Source organism: Marmota flaviventris, chromosome 4 (genome assembly GCF_047511675.1).
Source record: "Marmota flaviventris isolate mMarFla1 chromosome 4, mMarFla1.hap1, whole genome shotgun sequence".
NCBI lineage: Eukaryota > Metazoa > Chordata > Mammalia > Rodentia > Sciuridae > Marmota > Marmota flaviventris.
Window position 1 is genome coordinate 30892558 of NC_092501.1, and position 20805 is coordinate 30913362.

General features: G+C 44.7%; 1 protein-coding gene across 1 annotated transcript in view; it reads left to right on the plus strand.

Annotated features, from left to right (window-relative positions):
- The window catches only part of Tll2 (tolloid like 2), a 118277-nt gene that overhangs the window by 20108 nt on the left and 77364 nt on the right, over positions 1-20805 (plus strand). The window contains exon 2 of the mRNA XM_027930189.2: positions 6488-6598. Coding sequence (XP_027785990.2) covers positions 6488-6598 — 111 coding nt within the window. The remainder of the gene's footprint in view (positions 1-6487; positions 6599-20805) is intronic.

Here is a 20805-nt window from a genome sequence, read left to right on the forward strand (position 1 = left end):
CACATGGCGAGTAAGTTAGAATTCAGAATTCAGCTGGAGCAAGCTGCTTAAGCTGGCTCAGCCCTCTCCTCACCTGAAAAGTGGAGCCAGTGATGTGTTGATTGTCTGGCTCATGTGAAGGTAGAAGGAGGCCAAGAATCTGCGTGTGGCTGGTGCTCAAGATGGTGTCTTTTCATCCCTCCAATGCTTTGCTTCTGAGAGAAGATCCAAACACTGGATTTGGAAAAACATAAGGGGGATGTGATGGAAGGGTGTGAACTCCATGTCTCTGGATGTGTGCCAAAAGAGACTGCTCAGATGTCAGGTGGGAGATGGGAGATGAGACCCTTTTACCTGCTGGGCCCCTGCTGAGTAGCTCAGCAGTCTTTGAAATTTTTCCCTTAGGAGAACAATCTCAGTGAAAAGAGATTCCAGGGGCAACCATGTTGGGAAATGAGGCATTTCAGCCTTTCTCTTGGCATCCTGATAGTCGTTAGGATTTTAATGGCTCTGAGTAGTCCTGCAGGAAAGAACACGATTTAGCACAGCATCCTTCAGAAACTTCTTGGAATGTAAAAGTTTGGGAAGTGCTGGTTCAGGGTATGAGGGTTCTGATTTGGGAATCAAAGAGACTTTGGTTGACTTCAAACGCCTGTTCTTGCTTGCATGATCTTGGCCTAGTCCTACACCCTCTCAGAGATGAGGCTTTGTTTGCCTATCTGTGAAGGAGGAGCAAGCAAGGCTTCCTCACATACTGTGAAAGGATGGATTCACGTAAACAGTAGAAGACATTTGGCCTGATCCCAGAGATAACAGTGAACACTGCATGCTTCTGCTGTAGATGGGGACAGACAGACTGGACAATATGCGGTGCTGTGCAAATCCTGGGTGGGGCTGCACTGAGCGGTGGGGCTGCACTTAAGGCCCAGAGCATGGCTATGTTTTGCAGCTGTGGGGGTCAGGCACACACACACACAGGCATCAGATGGGGGAAACAGAGCTTGGAGACCATGAGGTACTTTGCACATATTGTTGTCACTAGAGTTGTGTGCTGAAGCTGGCTGTTACTTGCTTGTGAAGGCCAACTGTGCATACCTCTTCCCCACTCCATGTTCAGTGACTCTGAAATCAGCCATGGTGGATGTTTACTCCAAGGACATCAGCAAACACTCTCCCAGCCACTTGTTAAATATCAGCCTACCCCTGAGAGAAGATATGGTATTTCCACACTTATTATATAATAGCTTTTCAACTGTATTTGACTAATTTCTAAGGATTTCTATTTATGATTTCTGAAAAGCATTTTTCCTATTGTGTTTCATTATCTGTTCCTGAAGTGATGTTTATTTATGAGCCAGAGCTTCCTAAGCAAACACTTCCACCTGATGGCAGTGACTTGAATTGCAGGTTGAGGTTCCCCTGCAGCCAGCCAGTGCTGGAGTGGAGGGCATTTTCGTTGTTATGTATTTGAGTTCTTCCTGTGACCTCTCCCTTCAAATTCTATATCTCTACAAAGTATTGTCCTGCTTGACCTTTTCACTATAGCCATGACATGCATAAGAGAGATGGCGGTGAGACCGTGACAACAGGGTCACAGTTGTTGGAGATTGTCTCTGGTCCCTTACTTCAGTGCTTCTCAACATGTCATGTGCATGTGATTTACCTGAGGGATCTTGTTAGCATGCACATCCTGATTTGGCAGGTCTAGGTTCTGAGATTCTGCATTTCTATCAAGCTCCAAGATGATGCTGATGCTGCAGGTCTATGGATTGCACTTTTAGTAGTTGGAGATGGAAGAGGTGATGAAAATAATTTGCGAGTCTTCTGCTAGCACAGGTCATGTTTGCCTTTTAGTAAGAATTCAATAGCTGTGTGTGATAAATGTGCAAATTGTCCTGTGGTATCTATGGGGTGTTGGTTCCAGGACTGTCCTTGGATATGGAAACCTATGGGTTCTCAGGTCTCTTATAAAAATGACATAGATTTACAACCTTCTGCACTTCCTCCTGTATACTTTAAACAATCTCTAGGTTACTTCTCATATCTAAGGCAGTGTAAATATGTAATAGTTGTTATACTGTATTGTTTAAGGAATAATAAGAGGAAAGATAATCTATACATGTTCAGTATAGACACTGTTTTTTCCAAATATATTTGATCCATTTTCAGTTGAATCTATAGATGCAAAACCCATGGATACAGAGGCCTTACTGTATAAATTTAGCTCATTTGCTTCTAAATATTGTTGAGCCAATTGTTGATTAAATTTTTTTATTTGGATTTATTTTGGTGTTTTGTTTGAAGTTCAAAGCCAACTTGATTTTTCCTCAAATAGCTAACCCATTTGTTTTAACATAATTCATTCATTAATCTCTTACTTTCCATAAATTAACGAAACCTCATTTAATCACAGAGTCTTCTTATATAGTCTAGAGACTGCTTCCGGACTATTCTGCATGGCAGGATGGTTGAAGCTTTATCCCATTTTGATGTCTGATGAAACCAGTTCTCCTTTGGTCCTCTTGTTCTTACTGTTATCACCTACTTATGCAGATGAAATTTAATATCAGTTTTTTAATAATAAAAATTATTGTGATTTTTTTATTAAAGGGTATTAAATATACACATTAATTTGAAAAGGGTGAACATTTTTTATTATATTCTTCCTTCTTCAAGAATATAGTAATATGGGAGTTGAATTAAGACTTGTGGGGGCAGGGTCTTCTGGAGGAGGAGAGGGAGCAGGGTAAAGACAGGTGTCTAGGCAAACTCAGTGAAAATTAGAGTGGCACCACTCATTACCTCCAGTGTTCCCTGTGGTCCAGGTCCTGGACCGAGTGCTCATCTCATTTAATGAGTAATCAACACATCTCATCTCATTTCATCTCACACAACTCTACAAGGTATTTCCAACCCTGTTTCAAGATGAGGAAACTGTAGCTCAAAGGGATCAAGTGATTTTTCCTAAGATTACACAGCTTTTAAATAGCGACAGAAGGGTTTGACCCCAGATCTTTTTGACTCGAAAGTATGTACTTTGAATGCCCCTACTTCTCCCAATCTCTGTGTCATCACCACAGAGGAATACGACTCACCTCACATCTTCACTCCGTGTCCCAGCCTGTGGAGCCACTAATTTATGAATCATCCTCCTATCGATGTGGGAAAAGGGAACATGACAAACCTTGTGCCAGGTCTCAGAGGTTTTGCTTAGAAGTGACTCATGTCACTTCGCTCACTTTCAATAGCCAGAAAAAAAAAAATCACATGGCGAAGACTGACATCAGAGAGATGTGGAAGCACAAATTTATATCTAGGAGAAAGGATAAATTTACAAACAATAATAGATTCTATCATTCATCTCCTCTCCTCTGGTGATTAATATTTGCTTTCCTTCTCCCATATACACAATGTATTTATCCTTCCACAGGGGAGACCCCAAAGTCCTATGCAGTCTTGAAACCAGCCTCAAAGTCCTGGGTCTTGTGATCCTCTATACTGAGTCATGATGTGACTCCTCTTCCTCCAGAGACTTGCAAACTAACAAAACAAAACAAAATAGAATTACATACTCACTCCCTCCCATCTATACTCAATATTCAGTGATAGATCAGAAATAGGAGAAGTGTAACAGACATTTCCATACAGAAAGGGGACGACTGGGAGCAAGAATAGTCATGGTTCCATAAAAATGCTGAAATCATGTTGGGCAAATATTGCAAAAGGCCCTACAACTATTAGGTCTCTTGTAGTCATGTTCATGGCCCCTTGGGCACTGTGCTGTTCTGACGTGTTGGTCATCTTCACGTCTGTGTGGACCACCTCTGTACCATGGCCACACAGCGATTTCCTAGCCAGGTGTCTCTGCTCCTTTGCTCTTATTAATCTTCTGTGAGAGAATTTCAGGATTAGTCTCTTTTACTTGTATCTTCCTTTTTTCAATGGAAAGGATTTACTGGGCACCATCCTGATTGGTCCTTGCAACAAGGTTGAGTTTATTTTCCTCTAATAGTTTCCTGTAGGTGTAACTTTCATACTGTATAATTCTGCCCTTATTAAGGGTGCAATTCCATGATTCTAGTAAATTTAACAATTTCTTGAATCTAATTTTATTTTATTTTTTTTAAGAGTTGGACTACTTTTTTATTAAAGTAAATAAAATCCAAAACTTTTGAATTTAAGTCCACCACATTACAGTGTATGCAACTTTTCCAATTATTTTTTTTTATTGGTTGTTCAAAACATTACAAAGCTCTTGACATATCATATTTCATACATTTGATTCAGGTGGGTTTTGAACTCCCAATTTTACCCCAAATACAGATTGCAGAATCACGTTGGTTACACATCTACATTTTTACATAATGCCCTATTAGTAACTGTTGTATTCTGCTACCTTTCCTATCCTCTACTATCTCCTGAATCTAATTTTAGAGCATTTCTATCAGCCTAAAAGTCCTCCTCATGCTCATTTGTAGTCAATCCTTATTCCCATCCCTGGTCCTAGTCAATTTCTAATCTTCCTCGCTCTATCAATTAGCCTTTTCTAGACATTTCGTGTAAGTAACATCATTTAACATGTAGTCCTTTGCATATGGTTCTTTCACTTAGAATGATGTTTTTTGAGATTCATACATGTTGTAGTACATATCTATAGTTTATTCCCTCGAATTGCTAAACGATGTTCCAATGTATAGTTATGCCACATTTTATTTCTCTGTTCAACAGTTGATGGACATCTAGATTGTTCTAAGTTTGAGTCTACCCTCAATTTGAGTCCCCCAAGTCCTTATGAATAAGGAAGCTACAAACATTGAGTATATGTTTTTGTATGAATTTGTTCTCATTTCCCTTGGGAAGATCCCTAAGAATGGAGTTTATGGTTCTTATGATGAGTTTATATTTCATTTTTTAAATAAAGTTGCCAGTTTTCCATTCCCATTAATAGTGGATGAGTGTTCTTATCTACCTATACCATGAAGCTGAGTTTTAATCAGTCCTTATGACTCAAACTTCTCAGTTTTATTGTTTCGTTATGAGAAGATTGGCTCTTTCAACTCTCCAAATCCCTAAATTTTTGCACACTTCTTGTTTATTTGTTTGTTTTATTCCTACTAAATTTTGTCTAGTTCTTTTCTGAGCTTGTTTCTTTCTTTAGGACCTTGTTAGCCATAGCGAATAGCAACCAAAGCAGGCAATTAACATTCTGAGTTTCAGTCCCTTCTCTTAAAGCCATATGCTGATTCAGTCCGTCATCTGCCTTCCAAATTAATGCAGGCGACAGTTTACCCGATGCCTCATCACTTCAAACATCCATCACCTCTTTTCAGCCTTTGGTAACAATCTCCTTGACAGCTGGCCTAAAGATAGTGGGTTCTTATTATACTGCCAGACCACCTTTGATAGCAATTTCTGTATTAATTAGGATAAAAAAAGTTGTGCTCTAGTTACAAATGTTCCAGAATCTGAGAGGGTTATAAAAACAAGTTTTTCTCCCCCCACCTCCATCCATGCTACAATCAGCTTTCTGTTACTGTAACAAATACCTGCAATAATCAACTTGTAAAGAGAAAATGTTGATTTGGGCTCACAGTACTAGAGATCCAGTCTGTGTTGGGTTGGCCCTGTTACTTTGGGCCTGTGGTGAGGCAGCACATCATGGTGGGAGTCCATGTGGAATAAAACTGCTCACCCCATCACCAGTGAGCAAAGAGAAAGAGGAGGAGGCCAGGGTCTCCTTCAAGAGCATCCCCAGGACCCAAAGCCCTCCCAGAGGACTCCACCTTTTAATGGCTCTACCATCTCCCAATAGTGCCACCCTGGGGACCAAGCCTTTAACGCATGGACCTCAGATCAGAGCCGCACATCCATCCTGACAAGCCCTGCCTGTGCTTCACATCATCTGTGCTGGAGATCCCAGGGTGCTGGGCTTACCCTGTGCAGAGCCTTGTTGTCTTCTGAGCGAGGGAAAGGAGAACATGGTGAATCATGCGCTAACTCCTAAGGCCTCCTCACACACTGGATTAGTCACCGCAGGTTATGTGGCCAATCCTGACATCAATGGGGCAGGGAAATATAATCTTCCCCTGGGGAAGGGCAGCAGATATTGTGAACAATAGTATGAGTGATGACATTATGCTTTTTTTTTTTTAATTGTTTATATCCTGGGGACCAGAGAAGAGAAAAAGCTTTCTTTATATGGCAGCTTTACCCAAGGTTGCCTAGAATTAGGGTAAGTTGGGGGCCTTTCAAAATGCCTTGTAGACCAAGGATTTGGATTCCCATGGATGTTGGCCCCTAGCCCCATGGCTTTCATGTGCAGAATAGCTGCCGTTCCTCTTTCTCTGCCAGCAATTTGAGTCCCCCAAGTTGCTCAGGGAGAGATTTGATTGGGGGGGCTGTCTTTTCTAGAGTTTGCTCCTCAACGTCCCACACCTTCTGGGGCCTTTGTAAATTCATTTTCTTGACTTCCAGCTTTAGTTGAACCACTTTCGTTTTTCCTTCCTAGCTGTCTTCTGGGGAGACATTGCTTTGGATGAAGATGATCTGAAGTTATTTCACATCAACAAGGCCCAAGACTGGACCAAGCCGTCAGTGGAGGAGTCGGGTCACAGCACGGGTAAGTACTGATTCCCATTCTCCTGCCCCAGCTGGCAGGGATGGGGGCTCCAGCAGAGGGAATGGGGTCACAGGTCTTTGATGTCTGACTGTAGGTCCAGGGAAAGCCAGGGACAGGTTACCCTTCCTTCTCTAGGGAAGAAGTGCAGTGGGGCCTCCAAGTTGGCGGGTTCTTCTAAGATGTCTCCACTTGTCTCTTTATCCGAGGGTCTAGGCTAGAGCTCTGTGTTGGTTCTTAGGACTCTGGCCAGGGGTCCTGACTGGAAAGAGTTGCCCATTGGACTGGTTTAGGGCATGTCCATTGAAAATGTTAAGAATGACCACCCAGGGGGAGATGTTTGCCCTCAGGGTATTGTGTGCCTGTTTGGCTGACAAGCCAGGTGATAGTCACCTGGGGCCCAGACACCACCCAGCCTTCAGACTCTGGTTGCCTTCTCCCTCCTTGCTGCCCACCTTAGGTGAATACTACTGAGACTGGTCTTCTGGGTTCTCCTCACCTCCCTGCTCACTGGGTCAATGGCCTTGGCTTTGTGGCATCTTAGACATAGTCCAGGGAGCTGAGTATGGAACTGGTGTCTGAAGTGGCAGGTGATAACCTGTTATTTGGTGACCGACAGGTAGGAGGCACCTGTGACCCTTTTTTCACCTTCCCTTCCTTTTTGAGCACCTTCCTGGGCCAGCGGTGGTGCTGTGGAGGGAAAGAGGAGACGATGCAGCTGCTGCCTTTAGGGAGGCTGGTGTGGATCTGGCCCAGCTCCCTGTACAATGGGGATGAGACCAACCTCATCCCATAGAGGTTTGGGGGAAGGACTCCAGAGGTAACAGGCTGCCCATGGCCTGGCACATAAGATCTCAGGAAAGGGCAGGGATTTTACTAAGAAACTCCTCTGGCAATGTGTAAGGAACCAAGGGCAATGGGAAGAGAGAAGGGTGAGCAGAGCCTGGCAGCCTGTGAATGGCACCCTTGCGTTGTGTCCTGAAGGACAAGTAGGAGTCCCTAAGTGGGAAAGGGCATTTTGGGTGGAGGGGAAGCCAGGTATAAAGACAAGGAAGGTAAGAGGTACTCTCTTTCTTGGGGGGCCTGGGATAAGGCATAGGTCCCTGGAGGGTGGCCCTTTGAGGTGGGCCTGTGGGAGATGTATCTGGCTGGGTTGGACTGGGAGGGGCTTTTCTGATCAGTCAGTGAACTCGGGCTTTACCTGTGGGCTGCAGGGCTCCTGCCCTTTCTGAATAGGTTTGTGTAGGACAGAGTGCCTTGGGAGAATCCCCTCCCCCACTGCTCTCCTGAGCTAGGTTCCTGGCTGGAACCTGGGCAGCCTTGCCATGCTGATTGCTGGTGATGGGGACAGGGTGTATCAAGCAACCCCTTCCCCAGCTGCAGATGGACTTGGTGACATCCAGGAACATCCCAAGCTTGGAGGGATGAAGGTGGGAATGTGACCAGATTGGGGCATTGGGAAGGGAGGGTGGTGACTTCTATGGTTCATGAGGAACATGAGCAGCTAGAGGGACCAAAGCTCGGCACAGGGCCTGGTGGGTGAGGGGTCAGGGTTGTCAGGAGGTCAGGGGGAACATTGCCAGGGACTGGGGAGATGGAGGTCCCCTTAGCCACACAGACCTTCTTGGTGGCATCCAGTTCTATGACCAGTGTTCTTAGAATTTCTGAGGCCTCTTTCATATGATTTGGAGTCTTAAAATTTGACATGAAGTTTTAAATTATTTTTCTTAACAGTACATCCACAGTCTTAATTGAGCTCCACAAAAAAGGAAAAGTCTCTTCATAATTCTACCAGCTACCATAACATCAAATCACTCTTCTCTTGCTTTTCCCAGAAGCCTAGAGAAATTAACCTCACTAGAGTCTGTGTGGTTAAGATGTTTTCTTAAACTTTTCATGTTGCAGTATTACTTAAAATTAGTGAACTTCACATATCTCGAATGTACATTATAATAAACTTTTATGTAAGTAAATGCCCCTGTAACTACTACCCAGGCCAAGATGTGGAACATTCCAGGGCCCAGAAGCCTCCTTTCCCCCAGTCAGCTCTTGTTCCAAAGTCACCTCTAGTCTAACCTTCATCACCAGACTCATTTTCCCTGCTTACAGGGACCCTATAGCATGTGTTTTTCTGTCTTCTTTCACTCAGCTTTATGACTGTGAAGTCCTCCCATGTTGCTAGGTGGTATTCTATTGTGTGAGTGGACCCTGGCTTCTTCATTATGTGACAGACATTTGGGCAATTTACAGTCTTTGGCTATGAGAAATAAAGCTGCTGTTGACATTCTTATACGTATCTTTGGTAGACACGGAATCATTCATTGCTGCTGGCCATGTACCAAGGAGCCATGGCGGGTCCTAGGGTATACTAGTTTAGCATTAGAGGAAACTCTCAAACTATTTTCCAAAGTAGTTGTACCAATTTACACTCCACACCAGTACATATTTGCTTAGAAAGCAGGAATGATGTTCACACAGGGTCTGTGAAGGCCTCTGGTCTTGGGCTTCCCAGCTTGGGCCTCTTTTTGCCCTCTGGGCCTGAACAACGATCAGGTGATGTCCATTAGTCATTGCAAATGCTCAGGCTGCTCCTAGCTGCTCTCTGGCACAGCTTAGGAGCTCAGGGTTGGCAAATATGAGTGAGAGGCACCAGAGAGAGAGACTGGGTGGTGGTCAGCCACCATGCCAGCTGTATTCCCAGCTGCTGGAGAGACCCTGTTAAGGAAGTTCTCCTGAGGATGCCATGGCAAAGGGAAACCTAACGCTTCGCCTGTCACTGCACTTCCTCTGGCTGGATGTGGAATGTGGTGGTGGAAGTTTCTGTCTTTTTCCCCCTTGAGGTGATAGAGGGCAGAGGCTGCATCACATTTAGCTTTGGACTCCGGAGAGGTAGGCCAGCTGTTTTAACTTAGAAGGCAGTGGCCAGATTGGTGAAGACAAGAAGAGGTGGACAGAGATTGCAGACCTTGGAACCTTCTTCCAGAGCATGAGAGGAAACCAAAAACTCCGCACATCTGGGAAGGACGCTTAGAGAAAAATGGTCACAATCACAGCCTTAGAGTTACGCTGCCTGGGCTGAATTCTTGAGCTGGATCTTAGTTTCTTTATCTGCCAATGGGAATAGTAATAATACCTACCTCAGAGTGATGTTATGAGGACAAAAGAAAAAAATATGTGCAAAGTGCCTGGCACACAATAAATGCTCAATAAATAGCAACGGATATCAATAAATATCAACAGTCTTCTCATTCCTATTAACATTTCTAGAAAGAAGATGAATCAAAGAGGGTCTAGGATGAAAGTGGGAAGTGGAGATTTGCTACGTGTGGAGGGAATGTGGGGGCGTGGGCATGCATCTTTAAAACATAGACCTGGTGTTTCCTCCTTCCCAAGCTAGTTATGTATTTTTTTTTCTTTTCAGTGTGTTTTTAGGGCAAGGTAATTTTTATCCTGATTGCTTTTCTCTGCAGGCCAATAGGACTTTGCATCTATTTAGAAGAGTTATTTTATTTTCAGAATGGGAATATGTTTTATTGTTTGGGCTGATTAAACTAATACCACTTGTAAAAAAAATAAAAAGTTCAATAGCTCATAATTGTATAAAGCATAAAGGGAAAATCCCCTGTTATCCCAGCCTCAGGGATCCCTATTAGTAGTTGCTGCGTTTTTCCACTATTAATGTGCGTGGGCCACATGCGCAAATATGTACACATTTGCATGCATATATTTTAAACATAAAAGAGATACCTACTTTTTAAACATAAGAGATTTTACTGAACATACTCAGTGTAGTCTGTGCTTTGCTTGACACCGCATTGTGGATCCTCTTTCCTGCAGTACCTTGTGATCTCTCTTATTATCCTGTGGCTATAGTGGTCCATTGTGTAGTTCTGCCACACTTCATCTCACTAAGCCCTTACATGTGGATGTGAAGGTTGTTTGTCCCTTTTTTTTCTAAAAAAAAAAAAAAGTCTTCTTAAGAAGGAGCCATACCTTGACCTCCTCTTCCTCCATCCAAATGAGCAAAAGATGCCTTCCTAGACAGAGGGTACTGCATTTCTGAACTTTGGTAAAAGCCCCTGTTTCCTTTGTTTGGAGGCTGGGGAAGGGAGCTCAGGGAAGAGGGCTGAAGTCCCTCACAGGGATGTGGGGGAAGGGCCCAGAAACCTTCAGGGCCTCCTTTCCTGGTCAATGCTATGAGCTGAGCTACTTCCCTGGCTGAAGAATGAAGTTGTCATTTTCCCTAGATGTGGCCTGGTCAGCCTCATTTCCAGCATTCCAAGTTCAGTCAGTGGCAGAGTCACACTAGAGTCCGATTTCCCAACTCCCAGGTTGCTGTCCTCCACAATGTACCAGCCTGCCTGCCATATTGCCAGCTGGAAGGAACAGAAAACCACCTGGAAGTAGGCTGAAATGTGGGTGAGCAAAGACCCTGGCCTGGTTTAGGAGCCCACTCAGGGGTTGCACTGGGCACAGAAGAAGCCACTGAAGGCTTTGGGGCTCCCAGCAGGGGGCACCATTCTATTCACTTAGGGGCAACTGTTCCGTCCGTCCGTATCAGTGCCTCTAATCTCTTTTTCCCCATCCCCATTATCTTCCTGTTAACATTGCAACAATTGTGGGTGGAATAGCACCCCCTCCCCCAAAAAACTCTCACCTAGAACCTCAAAAGATGACCTTCTTTGGAAATAGGGTTTTTGTAGCTCCAATTAGATCGTTAGATGAAATCATCCTGGACTCAGGCCCACCCTAAACCCAGTGACTGAAATCCTTATAAATCCAGAAAGGCACAGGGAAGAGGCCATGTGAAGATGGAGGCAGAGACTGGAGTTTGCAGCTGCAAACCAAGAACATCAAGGATTGTCAGGAGCCACCACACCTAGGAAGAGGCAAAGGATTCTTCCCCAGAGCGTATAGAGGGAGCACAGCCCTAGCAGCCCCTTAAATTTCAGACTTTTAGTGTCTAAAATTGGGAGAGAGTGGAACTGTTGTTGCCACCCAGTTTATGGTAACTTGGACCACAGTCCTAGGGATCTAATGTGACACCACCCTAGGAGCCCTTCAGAGCCCCCCACGGCCTATCAAAAACATTCCTTAGTCTGCCTCCCAAGGTCCCTGTCTGCTCTGTCCACATTCCAGGCTCCCTTCCCTCGGCTGGCCCTCCAGCCAAATGCAATGACATCGTGTCTGCACACGCCCTGAGTTCCTTCCTTCCAGCCTTCTGTTCCAGCTGCTCCCTCTGCTCCAAGTCCCCATTATACAGATCAAGAAATGAAGGCCCAGGGAGGGCCAAGGACTCATCCATGGCCCTGCAGCTGAACGCATCTGTGACACCTCTTCAGTTAGCACAGCTGCCAGCTATGGGAAACTGCCTGGCAGACAGTGCCATGAAGAGTGGCCTGTTGTGTACTTGGGATGCCGAGAGAGCTGTCTTCCCCCATGTGGGGAAGGGCCCATTCCCCTGCTGTGGGAGCTGCCAGGGGATACGGGGAATACATGGCAGCAGCATTTTGGATGTGTGTGGGGCAGGGAGAGCATATCCTTCGGACAGAGAAAGTCCTTCTGTATGCATTTTATTTGCAGTGAGAAGAATGGGAGCTCTGGGCAGGCATGGGCCAAGCTGCCTGTGAATGGGGCCCTTGAATTAACATTGCAGAGTTTCCTAAAGCTGCTAATCGGATTAGCTGTGTAGTGAAGGAAGTACTTAGCGGGAGGCACACACACTCTCCGACTCTCTTGCATCCTCTTCAGTGTGATGGTGGCAGAACCTGTCGCCTCATTTCTGAGTTCTTAGATACTTCACTCAACCTCACAAGATGTGGAGAAGGCTGTGTGGTGGCTTCTTTGGACTTTTTGCTTGTTTATTTCTTCCCGAAAGACCCAAGGAAGCTATCTTTGCAGATGTACCTAGAGAGCAGTTGTCTCTGTCCAGATAATGGATCTGATTTCTTGATCTCTGTAATGAGGACTCTGAAAGGGGAAGCGGTTTTAATTACTTATTGGCTCTGATGGAAGCTGACATTTCCCGCCTCGTTTATTCTGAGCCACTGGGCCATAGCCATCTCTGTTTAAGAAGCCAACCTTGTTCTAAATCCTTGCGTCCTAAACGCTTGCCTTCTGTATAGAGCATCAGCAAAACCCCAGCAGTTTGACATCTGGGTTCAAGATAATAAATGAGCAGGAGAGAGTCCAGGATGTTACTTTGGATAGCCTGTGTCCTCTCTCTGGGCATCAGATCTCTGAAGTCACGAGGTCTCTTCACCCACCACACTGTTGTCTACTAACAGAGAATTCCTCTTCCAGCTCTGGCCAGGACGTGGAGTGGCACAGGATGCCCCCATCAGGTCCCCAGTGTTCCCATCTGAATAGAGAGGCTGATGAAACCTTATCCTCCTTTATCTCAAGCCTGCTCTGAATTCAAGCTCCGCATTTCACATGACAGAAAAGGGAGACCGAGGCTAGCAGACATCACTGGGCTCACTTTTGGCATCAAAGGCTACTGCATACCTGAATCAGAGAACTGTGGTTCAGTTTCTGGGCTCTGCTTTCTAAGATTGAAGGATCTAGAAAGAAACTCAGATGTCTCAAGGCTCTTGAGAGAACGTGTGTGCAGGGTTGTTTTAAGCAGCCTTGTTGACTGGCTGTTATTTCTCAGCCTCTAGGCCCATGGACACATTCCCCAGGCTTGGTAGGCAGTGTTTCAGAATTTCACTCATTTTCTTTGTTGGGGCAGGAAAATGAACTAACAAGTGTCTGGGTGAGAGGCAGCTGGTGGCTCCCTGTGATATTCTGTGGAAGGAGCCATGTCTTGAGTGCATGAATAAATGCCAGGTGGACTTCTTGCTGGGACAGTTCATTGGAATCAAGTCTGTCTTCTTTTGCATCATGCATTGCCAGATGCTACCTCTGAGGAACCTGGTGGCCTCTACTGCTAGAGCCTCTGACTTTGGAGGGATAAGAGTCTGACATGGGCCTCTCTTTCTCATCCTAATTCTACCTACTGTCTCCATAAGAGCTGGGTGAACAGGGACCCAGAGAATAAGGTCATGGTGATTTATTTTTTCCTAGTACGTTGGACTTGACATTTTGAGGTTCTTGGACTTCTTTGAGAGTCTGATGAACATTATGAGCACTTCTCTGACACAAACACACACACACACACACACACACACAATTTTGCTTGCAATTTCAAGAGATTTAAATTATCCTATGGATCTCAAGTTAGGAAATTCTGTTCCTTGGCTTCCCTTTTCTGTGGGCTTCCACCTGTTGGCGATGTTCACGTGCACATCTGCAGTGCGGGACATGGCAGGTATGGAGTCAGGTAGGCCTTGGTTTGTGTCTCTGGCTCTGTACTAATTAGCTGTAGGACTTAGCTTAACTCCTTCCTTATTCATAAGATGGGATACCTGCCTTACTGGAGGATGAAATAAATGTGATAGGTAAAGCATTTTTCCAGGTTGCTGGCTCCATTGTCTTCTTTTCTCTCTAGTCCACTTCTGTGTCCAAGACCCTGTGCTCCCCAAGTGTGTGGCTCTCTTGGAGCTCCTCATTGTCATACTCTGCCAGTACCTTGGGGAAATGCTGGAGCTGGGCCTGTGGCAACACACTCTGGTCAGTCCTTGGATTTGATCCCACCAAGCATACGTGAAATCTCTGTCAATCAATCCCCCAATAAGGACTGACTTCATCATCCTGAGCCAACCTCCAGGGTCACAAGGTCTGAAAATCAATTAGGTGCTGGTTCCTCTTCAATAGCCACAGTGAAAAGAATAATAACAACGACCATTTTGTGGGTGTTGGATTATGGATTAATTGCCTTGTACACACGATCTCACTTAACCTTCACACAGTAGCTCTGCATGGTAGGTACTGTTGTATCTGTAGATGTGAGATCCAGGGTTCAGAGGGGTAAGTAACTTGTTTGTGACCACACAAATAATTATTGGTAAAGATTAGGACTTTTATCTATCCAGGTCTCTGTTGTCTCTAGAAATAGCCTCCGGCATCACCACCAACCTGGTCCTGCGAGCTGATGGACACTTGGTCTCTCCATCACCACCCAAGAGGTGATGTAAAAGACAAGCAGAGCTCCACAGGTGAACAGGAGCTGCCCCACATCCCACCTTCCATTGCTCCTACTTGCATGCAGTGGTTGCCTTTCTCCATCAGGCTGTCAATAGCGGTGACTCATCTTTGTTGAGTCGTGGGCCTCCTGCGTTCCCGTAGACTGGGTAGAAATGATGCCCCGCAAATACTCAAGAACCGTGGATCCCATGTGCTGTTTGGATTGTTTTAGTCAGCTTTTTCACTGCTGTGACCAAAACACCTGACAAGAACAATTTTCAGGAGGAAAAGTTTATTTGGGAGCTCACAGTTTCAGAAGACTCAGTCCATAGACGGCCGGCTCCATCCCTTGAGGCTTGAGGCAGAACATCATGGCAGAAGAGTGTGGTAGAGGGAAGAGCTAAGGACATCACACCAGGAAGCAATGAGAGAGAGAGAGAGAGAGAGAGAGAGAGAGAGAGAGAGAGAGAGAGAGAGAGAACGAGAACGTGGGCACTTGAGAGAGCATGTTCTGTTCACCATGACAACATAGAAACCCCAAAGGCACACTCCCAATGATCCACGCCCTCCAGTCACACCCTACCTGCCTACCATTACCTTGCAGTTGACCCCTACCTGGGGATTAATTCACTGATTGGGTTAAGGCTCTGATAACCCAATCATTTCACCTCTAAACCTTGCATTGTCTCACACGTGAGCTGTGGGGAGACGCCTCATATCTAAACCATAACAGGGATCAAATCCAAGGGTCTAACCAGGGTCTCAGGACTGTATAGAGGGTTCTTCTTCTCCCCGACTTGCCTAAGAGGCCGTCGGGGTTGGGACTGTTTGCTTGAAGGTGTGATCCTGCAAACCCTGGCTTGGGGTGGATGCCAGCAACAAAATGATTCTCAGGCCCAGGATTGTGACCTTGAGGCTGAGCATGCCCACATCACTTTGCAGGGAGTGCCCCAAAAGGGCATCCTGTAGCCACATGCCAGATACTGGGTCCCCTGTCCAGATTCCCAGATGGAAAACATGGTTCTTAGCACTTCTCTGAGTCAAAGAGCATGTACTGGAGTTCCTGCTCACTCCTCCCAGCTCCTCTCAGCCTTCCACCTCCTGACAGACAAGGCATCCAGGTGACCACCCATAGTTATCCTGTCCCTGCTATATGCCTTCTCCTGGGCTCCCACAGGGTAGAACTTTATCTTCCTGCGCTGGACTCCTAGTCGTCCTCAACACCCTCCCCTGGGGTTTACTCCACAGCTTTGCTGCCTCTCTGATGTCAGCTTTATGTTTAGAATCACTTCCTCCCCTCTTTCCTTCCTTCTGTAGACAGTGCTAATGGGGAACCCCTTCTGTGCTCAGCACCAAGGATATATCTATATCCACCTTTCCCCCATCATTGAGAAGACTGAGCTTTAATGATGAGAGTGATTATTGTCATGCTTTGTGTGCACTAAAGAAATGGAGCAGGCTGGAGGAGTGGGACCTGGGATCAAAACCCTGCTGGCATGGGTGGTCACCTACCCCCTAAAACAGGCAAAGTCCCCACTTGGAGGGAAGGCTCCAGATGACAACTGTCATGCAGGCTGGGAATTGCTCAGGAATCCAATCTGGGAATCCAGAAACCTAGGAAAATAGCATTTAGCAAGCTTCTAGTTCCATGCTGGTAGCTCCAAATAGCAAGGCAAGGATCCCTGGATCTTGTGAGAAGTGAGAGATAGTGAGGACGCAAGCCAGAGTGTTGGCCTGGGAGAGGAAGATGGGGACAGAGTTAGAATAAATCAGAAGTGCACAAATAAAAGTCAGGGGCCAGGTTAGAGCCAGACCAGAGGTAATGGTGATGTGCTACCCAGCCTCTTTGAGTGTGGAGTCCCAAATCCTTAAACCCTTGCCTGAGGACAGGGCTGGCCTGAGCCAGTGCCTGAGCTCAGCTGACAGAAGTCAGCAGGCCCTGGCAGAAAAGGAGGACCTCAGGACAGGAACCAGCAAGGCCTGGCAGCTCCCCCACCCAGAAAGTTTTTAATTTAATAAGTTGATCTGAGATGATAAAGAAGCATCTGATAAGTGCACATCTGCTCTTTGGGAAGGACAAAGGGATGCAACATAAGGATGCTATCATCTCACTCTCTGGGGCCTCATTCGGGCTGACTTACAGCTTGGATTGAAGCCAGAGTTCACTGAGAACTTGAAGGATTGGGAAAAGCAAATTCACCTTTGAGTTGATCTCTATTATGACTACATTTGTCAGGATTTGAAGAAGCAGTGCTGAGAGTCCACCTGGAGCTGTAGAGGATGCACAGCCAGCCAGGCGGATGCTCTTGAGTATGCATCCAGACAGCCAGGAGCCTCCCAGGCACGAATCTGGGAGCCTGAATCAAAATTGGGAGATTATCTTGAGAGGCTAGGACAAATGAAGAGCTAGCACCTGACATGATAGCCGAGGGTCTTTCAGTTGTAAGATATAGAATCCCTCTCAAGGTAACTCAAGTTAAAGAGTTTATTGTAGCAGAGGCAGAGTATGGCTATAGCTATCATGCAGTTGACCCCTATTAGGAGATTAATTCACCGATTGGGTTAAGGCTCTCATAACCAATCATTTCACCTCTAAATCTTCTTGCATTGCCTTACACGTGAGCTGTTGCGAGGCACCTCTTGGGGACAGGAATAGGAATTGGAAAGAAGGGAACAAGGCTGATTTCTCTTCTCAGGGGCCAAAAATGTCTCTTATTTTTGCTTTTTGTCTCCTCTTTTTTGCACCTATCCCAGTGGCCACCATGCCTAGCTCAACATCAGGATCCCTCAGCTGATGCATCCTCCATTGAAATCCTGTGGTGTTTCTCATCCTGATATAAAAGAATGCAATGGTGAATTCTTTTGGTAAAAATAAAGGATGCTTTCATTCAATAAGTATTATCCCTTAACTTTATTTTTCTTTTTTAAATTTTTTAATTTAATTAGTTATACACGACAGTAGAATGCATTTATGTACTTTGATATATCATACATAGATGGAATATAATTTCTCATTTTTCTGAGTGTACATGTTGCATTCTACTATCTTTCCTATCCTCCTCTTCCCTCCCCTCCCCTCCCCTCCTATCACTTGCCTCTACCTAATCTAAGGTAACACTATTCTTCCCTAGTGCCTCCTGCCTTCTTGTGAATTAGCATCTGCATATTAGAGAAAACATTCGGCCTTTAGGTTTGTGGGATTGGCTTATTTTGCTTAGCATGATATTCTTCAACTCCAATCATTTACGGGCAAATGCCATAATTTCACTCTTCTTTAAAGCTGAGTAATATCATAAATTCTTGAAATGAAGGAATCAGTAAGCCAAATTATAAATTCATTAGAAAGCATCACCAACAGACTTGACCACTTGGAAGACAGAACCTCAGACAATGAAGACAAAATATATAATCTTGAAAGTAGAGTTGAACATGTGGAGAAGATGAAAAGAAACCATGAACAGAATATCCAAGAATTATGGGATAACACAAAAAGACCAAATTTAAGAGTTCTTGGAATAGATGAAGGAACAGAGATACAAACCAAAGGAATGCACAATCTTTTCAATGATATAATAGCAGAAAATTTCCCCCAACTTAAAGAATGGAATGGAAAATCAAATACAAGAGGCTTACAGGACCCCAAATGTACAAAATTACAGCGGACTCACACCAAGACACATTATAATGAGAATGACTAACACAGAGAATAAAGATAAAATCTTAAAGGCTAAGAGAGAAAAAAAATCAAATTACATATAGGGGGAAAACCAATTCAGATCTCAACTGATTTCTCAACCCAGACCCTCAAAACTAGGAGGTCCTGGAATAATATATTTCAAGCTCTGAAAGAAAACAGATGTCAACCAAGAATTTTATATCCAGCAAAATTAAGTTTAAGATTTGAAGATGAAATTAAAACATTCCATGATAAACAAAAATTGGAAGAATTCACAACTAGAAAGCCTACACTACAGAGCATTCTAACAAAATATTCCATAAGGATGAAGTGAACTTTTTTTTTTGTACATACTTGTGGTACCCAGGTCAGGGTACTGCAGAAGTCCTGAGAGTGGAAGAGATGTCCAAGGGAGGGGATTATATAATAAGCTGAGCAGAAGACTGACAACCTCCCGGGGGGAGATTGGAGGTGGAAATGAAATAGCAATGAAAGCATGCAGTGGGTTCAGATCTGTGGCCCAAGAGAAGAAATAATAATGGAGCAGTTTTTGGTTTGGGGAGGTGGTGGATGAGTGAACTGACCCCCTGTGATGGCCCAGTTTTCTTTGGAGTTAACTTGGCTTTTAGAGACAAGCCTGGTAATCCCATCTTTATCTTGCCATTTATGATGTCATTTTCATGGAAAAATACTTTATGAGTTCCCATCAGCCATCTTAATACACAGAATTTGGGAACACAGCCTCACAAGAGCTGGAGACAACTTTTATCAAAGGAGAAGCCAATATTTGCTTCCTAGCTTTGATGACAGAAAGACTGTGCCTCACCTTCACAAGCATTGTTATTTTGGTTCTTCTTAATCTGACACTCTCTCTCTCTCTCTCTCTCTTTCTCTTTTTCCTTCAGTGCTGGAGATTGAACGTAGGACCTTGCACATGCTAGGCAAGTGCTGTACCACTGAGCCACATCTACATCCCCAGCCTTTAATTTACACTCCTTTGACTGTATGTTTTGTTGAATTGATTGAATGGGATTTTATGTTTCCTGATCTTAGATTAAATAGCAGGTGATGTCTAAAGTAGAAATAGATGAAATAAACTCTACAAAAGTAACTCTTCTTATTTATTTATGTAGCCCTCCAATAAATATGTCCAATACCAGTGGCCTAGATTTAAAAAGTGTTTCTCATCCTGATGTAAAAGAATGGGATGTGAATGCTTTTTGATAAAAATAAAGGATGCTTTCATTCAATAAGTAATCTCCCCTTAATTTTTTTTTTTGTAGGACTCAGGGATGCTTAACCACTGAACCATATTATGAGCCCTTTGGGGTTTTTTTTTTTTTGTTGTTGTTGTTGTTTTTTGAGACAGAGTCTTGCTAAGTTACTTACGGCCTTGCTAAATTGCTGAGGCCAGCTTTGAACTTGCAACCCTCTAGCCTCAGCCTCCTGAATCACTGGGATTACAGGCATGCACCACAGTGCCCAGTCCCTTAATCCTTTTTGACCTAGCATTTTAGTTTTTCTAAAGTGAGGTACCTTTGTTTTTGAGTTTCTCAGCCCCTCTTAATTGGTGCATTTGCTATGGCTGGACACCAACCTTCCTCATGCATGCACTGACTGTTCAAGCATATTTACTGGAAATGATAACAAATTCAATTGGTTTTTGACAAAATCAATGCTGCAACCCTCAGTGACCTATGATAGGGAAGACTTTGGGGATGTCACTTCACTCTGGGGGATCTCAGCTTCTTTATCTATAAGATGGAGAGTTGGACTCAAAGCTTCCTGAGCGCCAACAATGAGTCTTTTGGTTCTTTGGTGAGCTCCCTGAATGCAATGCAAAGGGGACACGTGGTGTCTGCTATAAGAATTGCTGATTAGATACCCATGATGGCTTTGATTTTCCTTCATTTGATGTCTCATGGAACTTCAGAACAGTCTGGTTAAATCCAATATAATCTGGGGCCTTCCAGGGACCCTCCAGGGGGCTCCCAGAGATACAGGCAGAAATATGGCTTTGGCTTCCCTTGTCCCTCCTTAGAAAACAACAACAGCCATGGGCTGGAGGGAGAAGGTTCAGGAAGCCCAGCTTCTCCCACAGCAGAGCTGCAGGAGGGATGGGAAACCAAGCACCCATTGATGAGCAGGCTGGACCTTCAGAGCTGGAGACAGCTTGAGGGGTGGCAGGTGGCCTTGCTGGTGTAAGTTTGAGATGTGGCTCCCTATCCTGCTCTCCTGTGGCTGATGTGCAGGATGGCCTGGATAAACCCATGTTTTTCTGGGGATGTTTTCTGGTTTGTTATTTCTGTAGTTTCCGGGGAGATGCAGAGAGAGAAGGTGATGATGGTGGTGGAGTTGCCAGTGGAATCTCACTTTGTGTTCTGTCATCTTATTTCCCTTTAGTCTCCTTTAATGACCCTTGCTTGCCCACAAACCCTGAGGACAAAGCCCCAGCTGACCTTGGTGC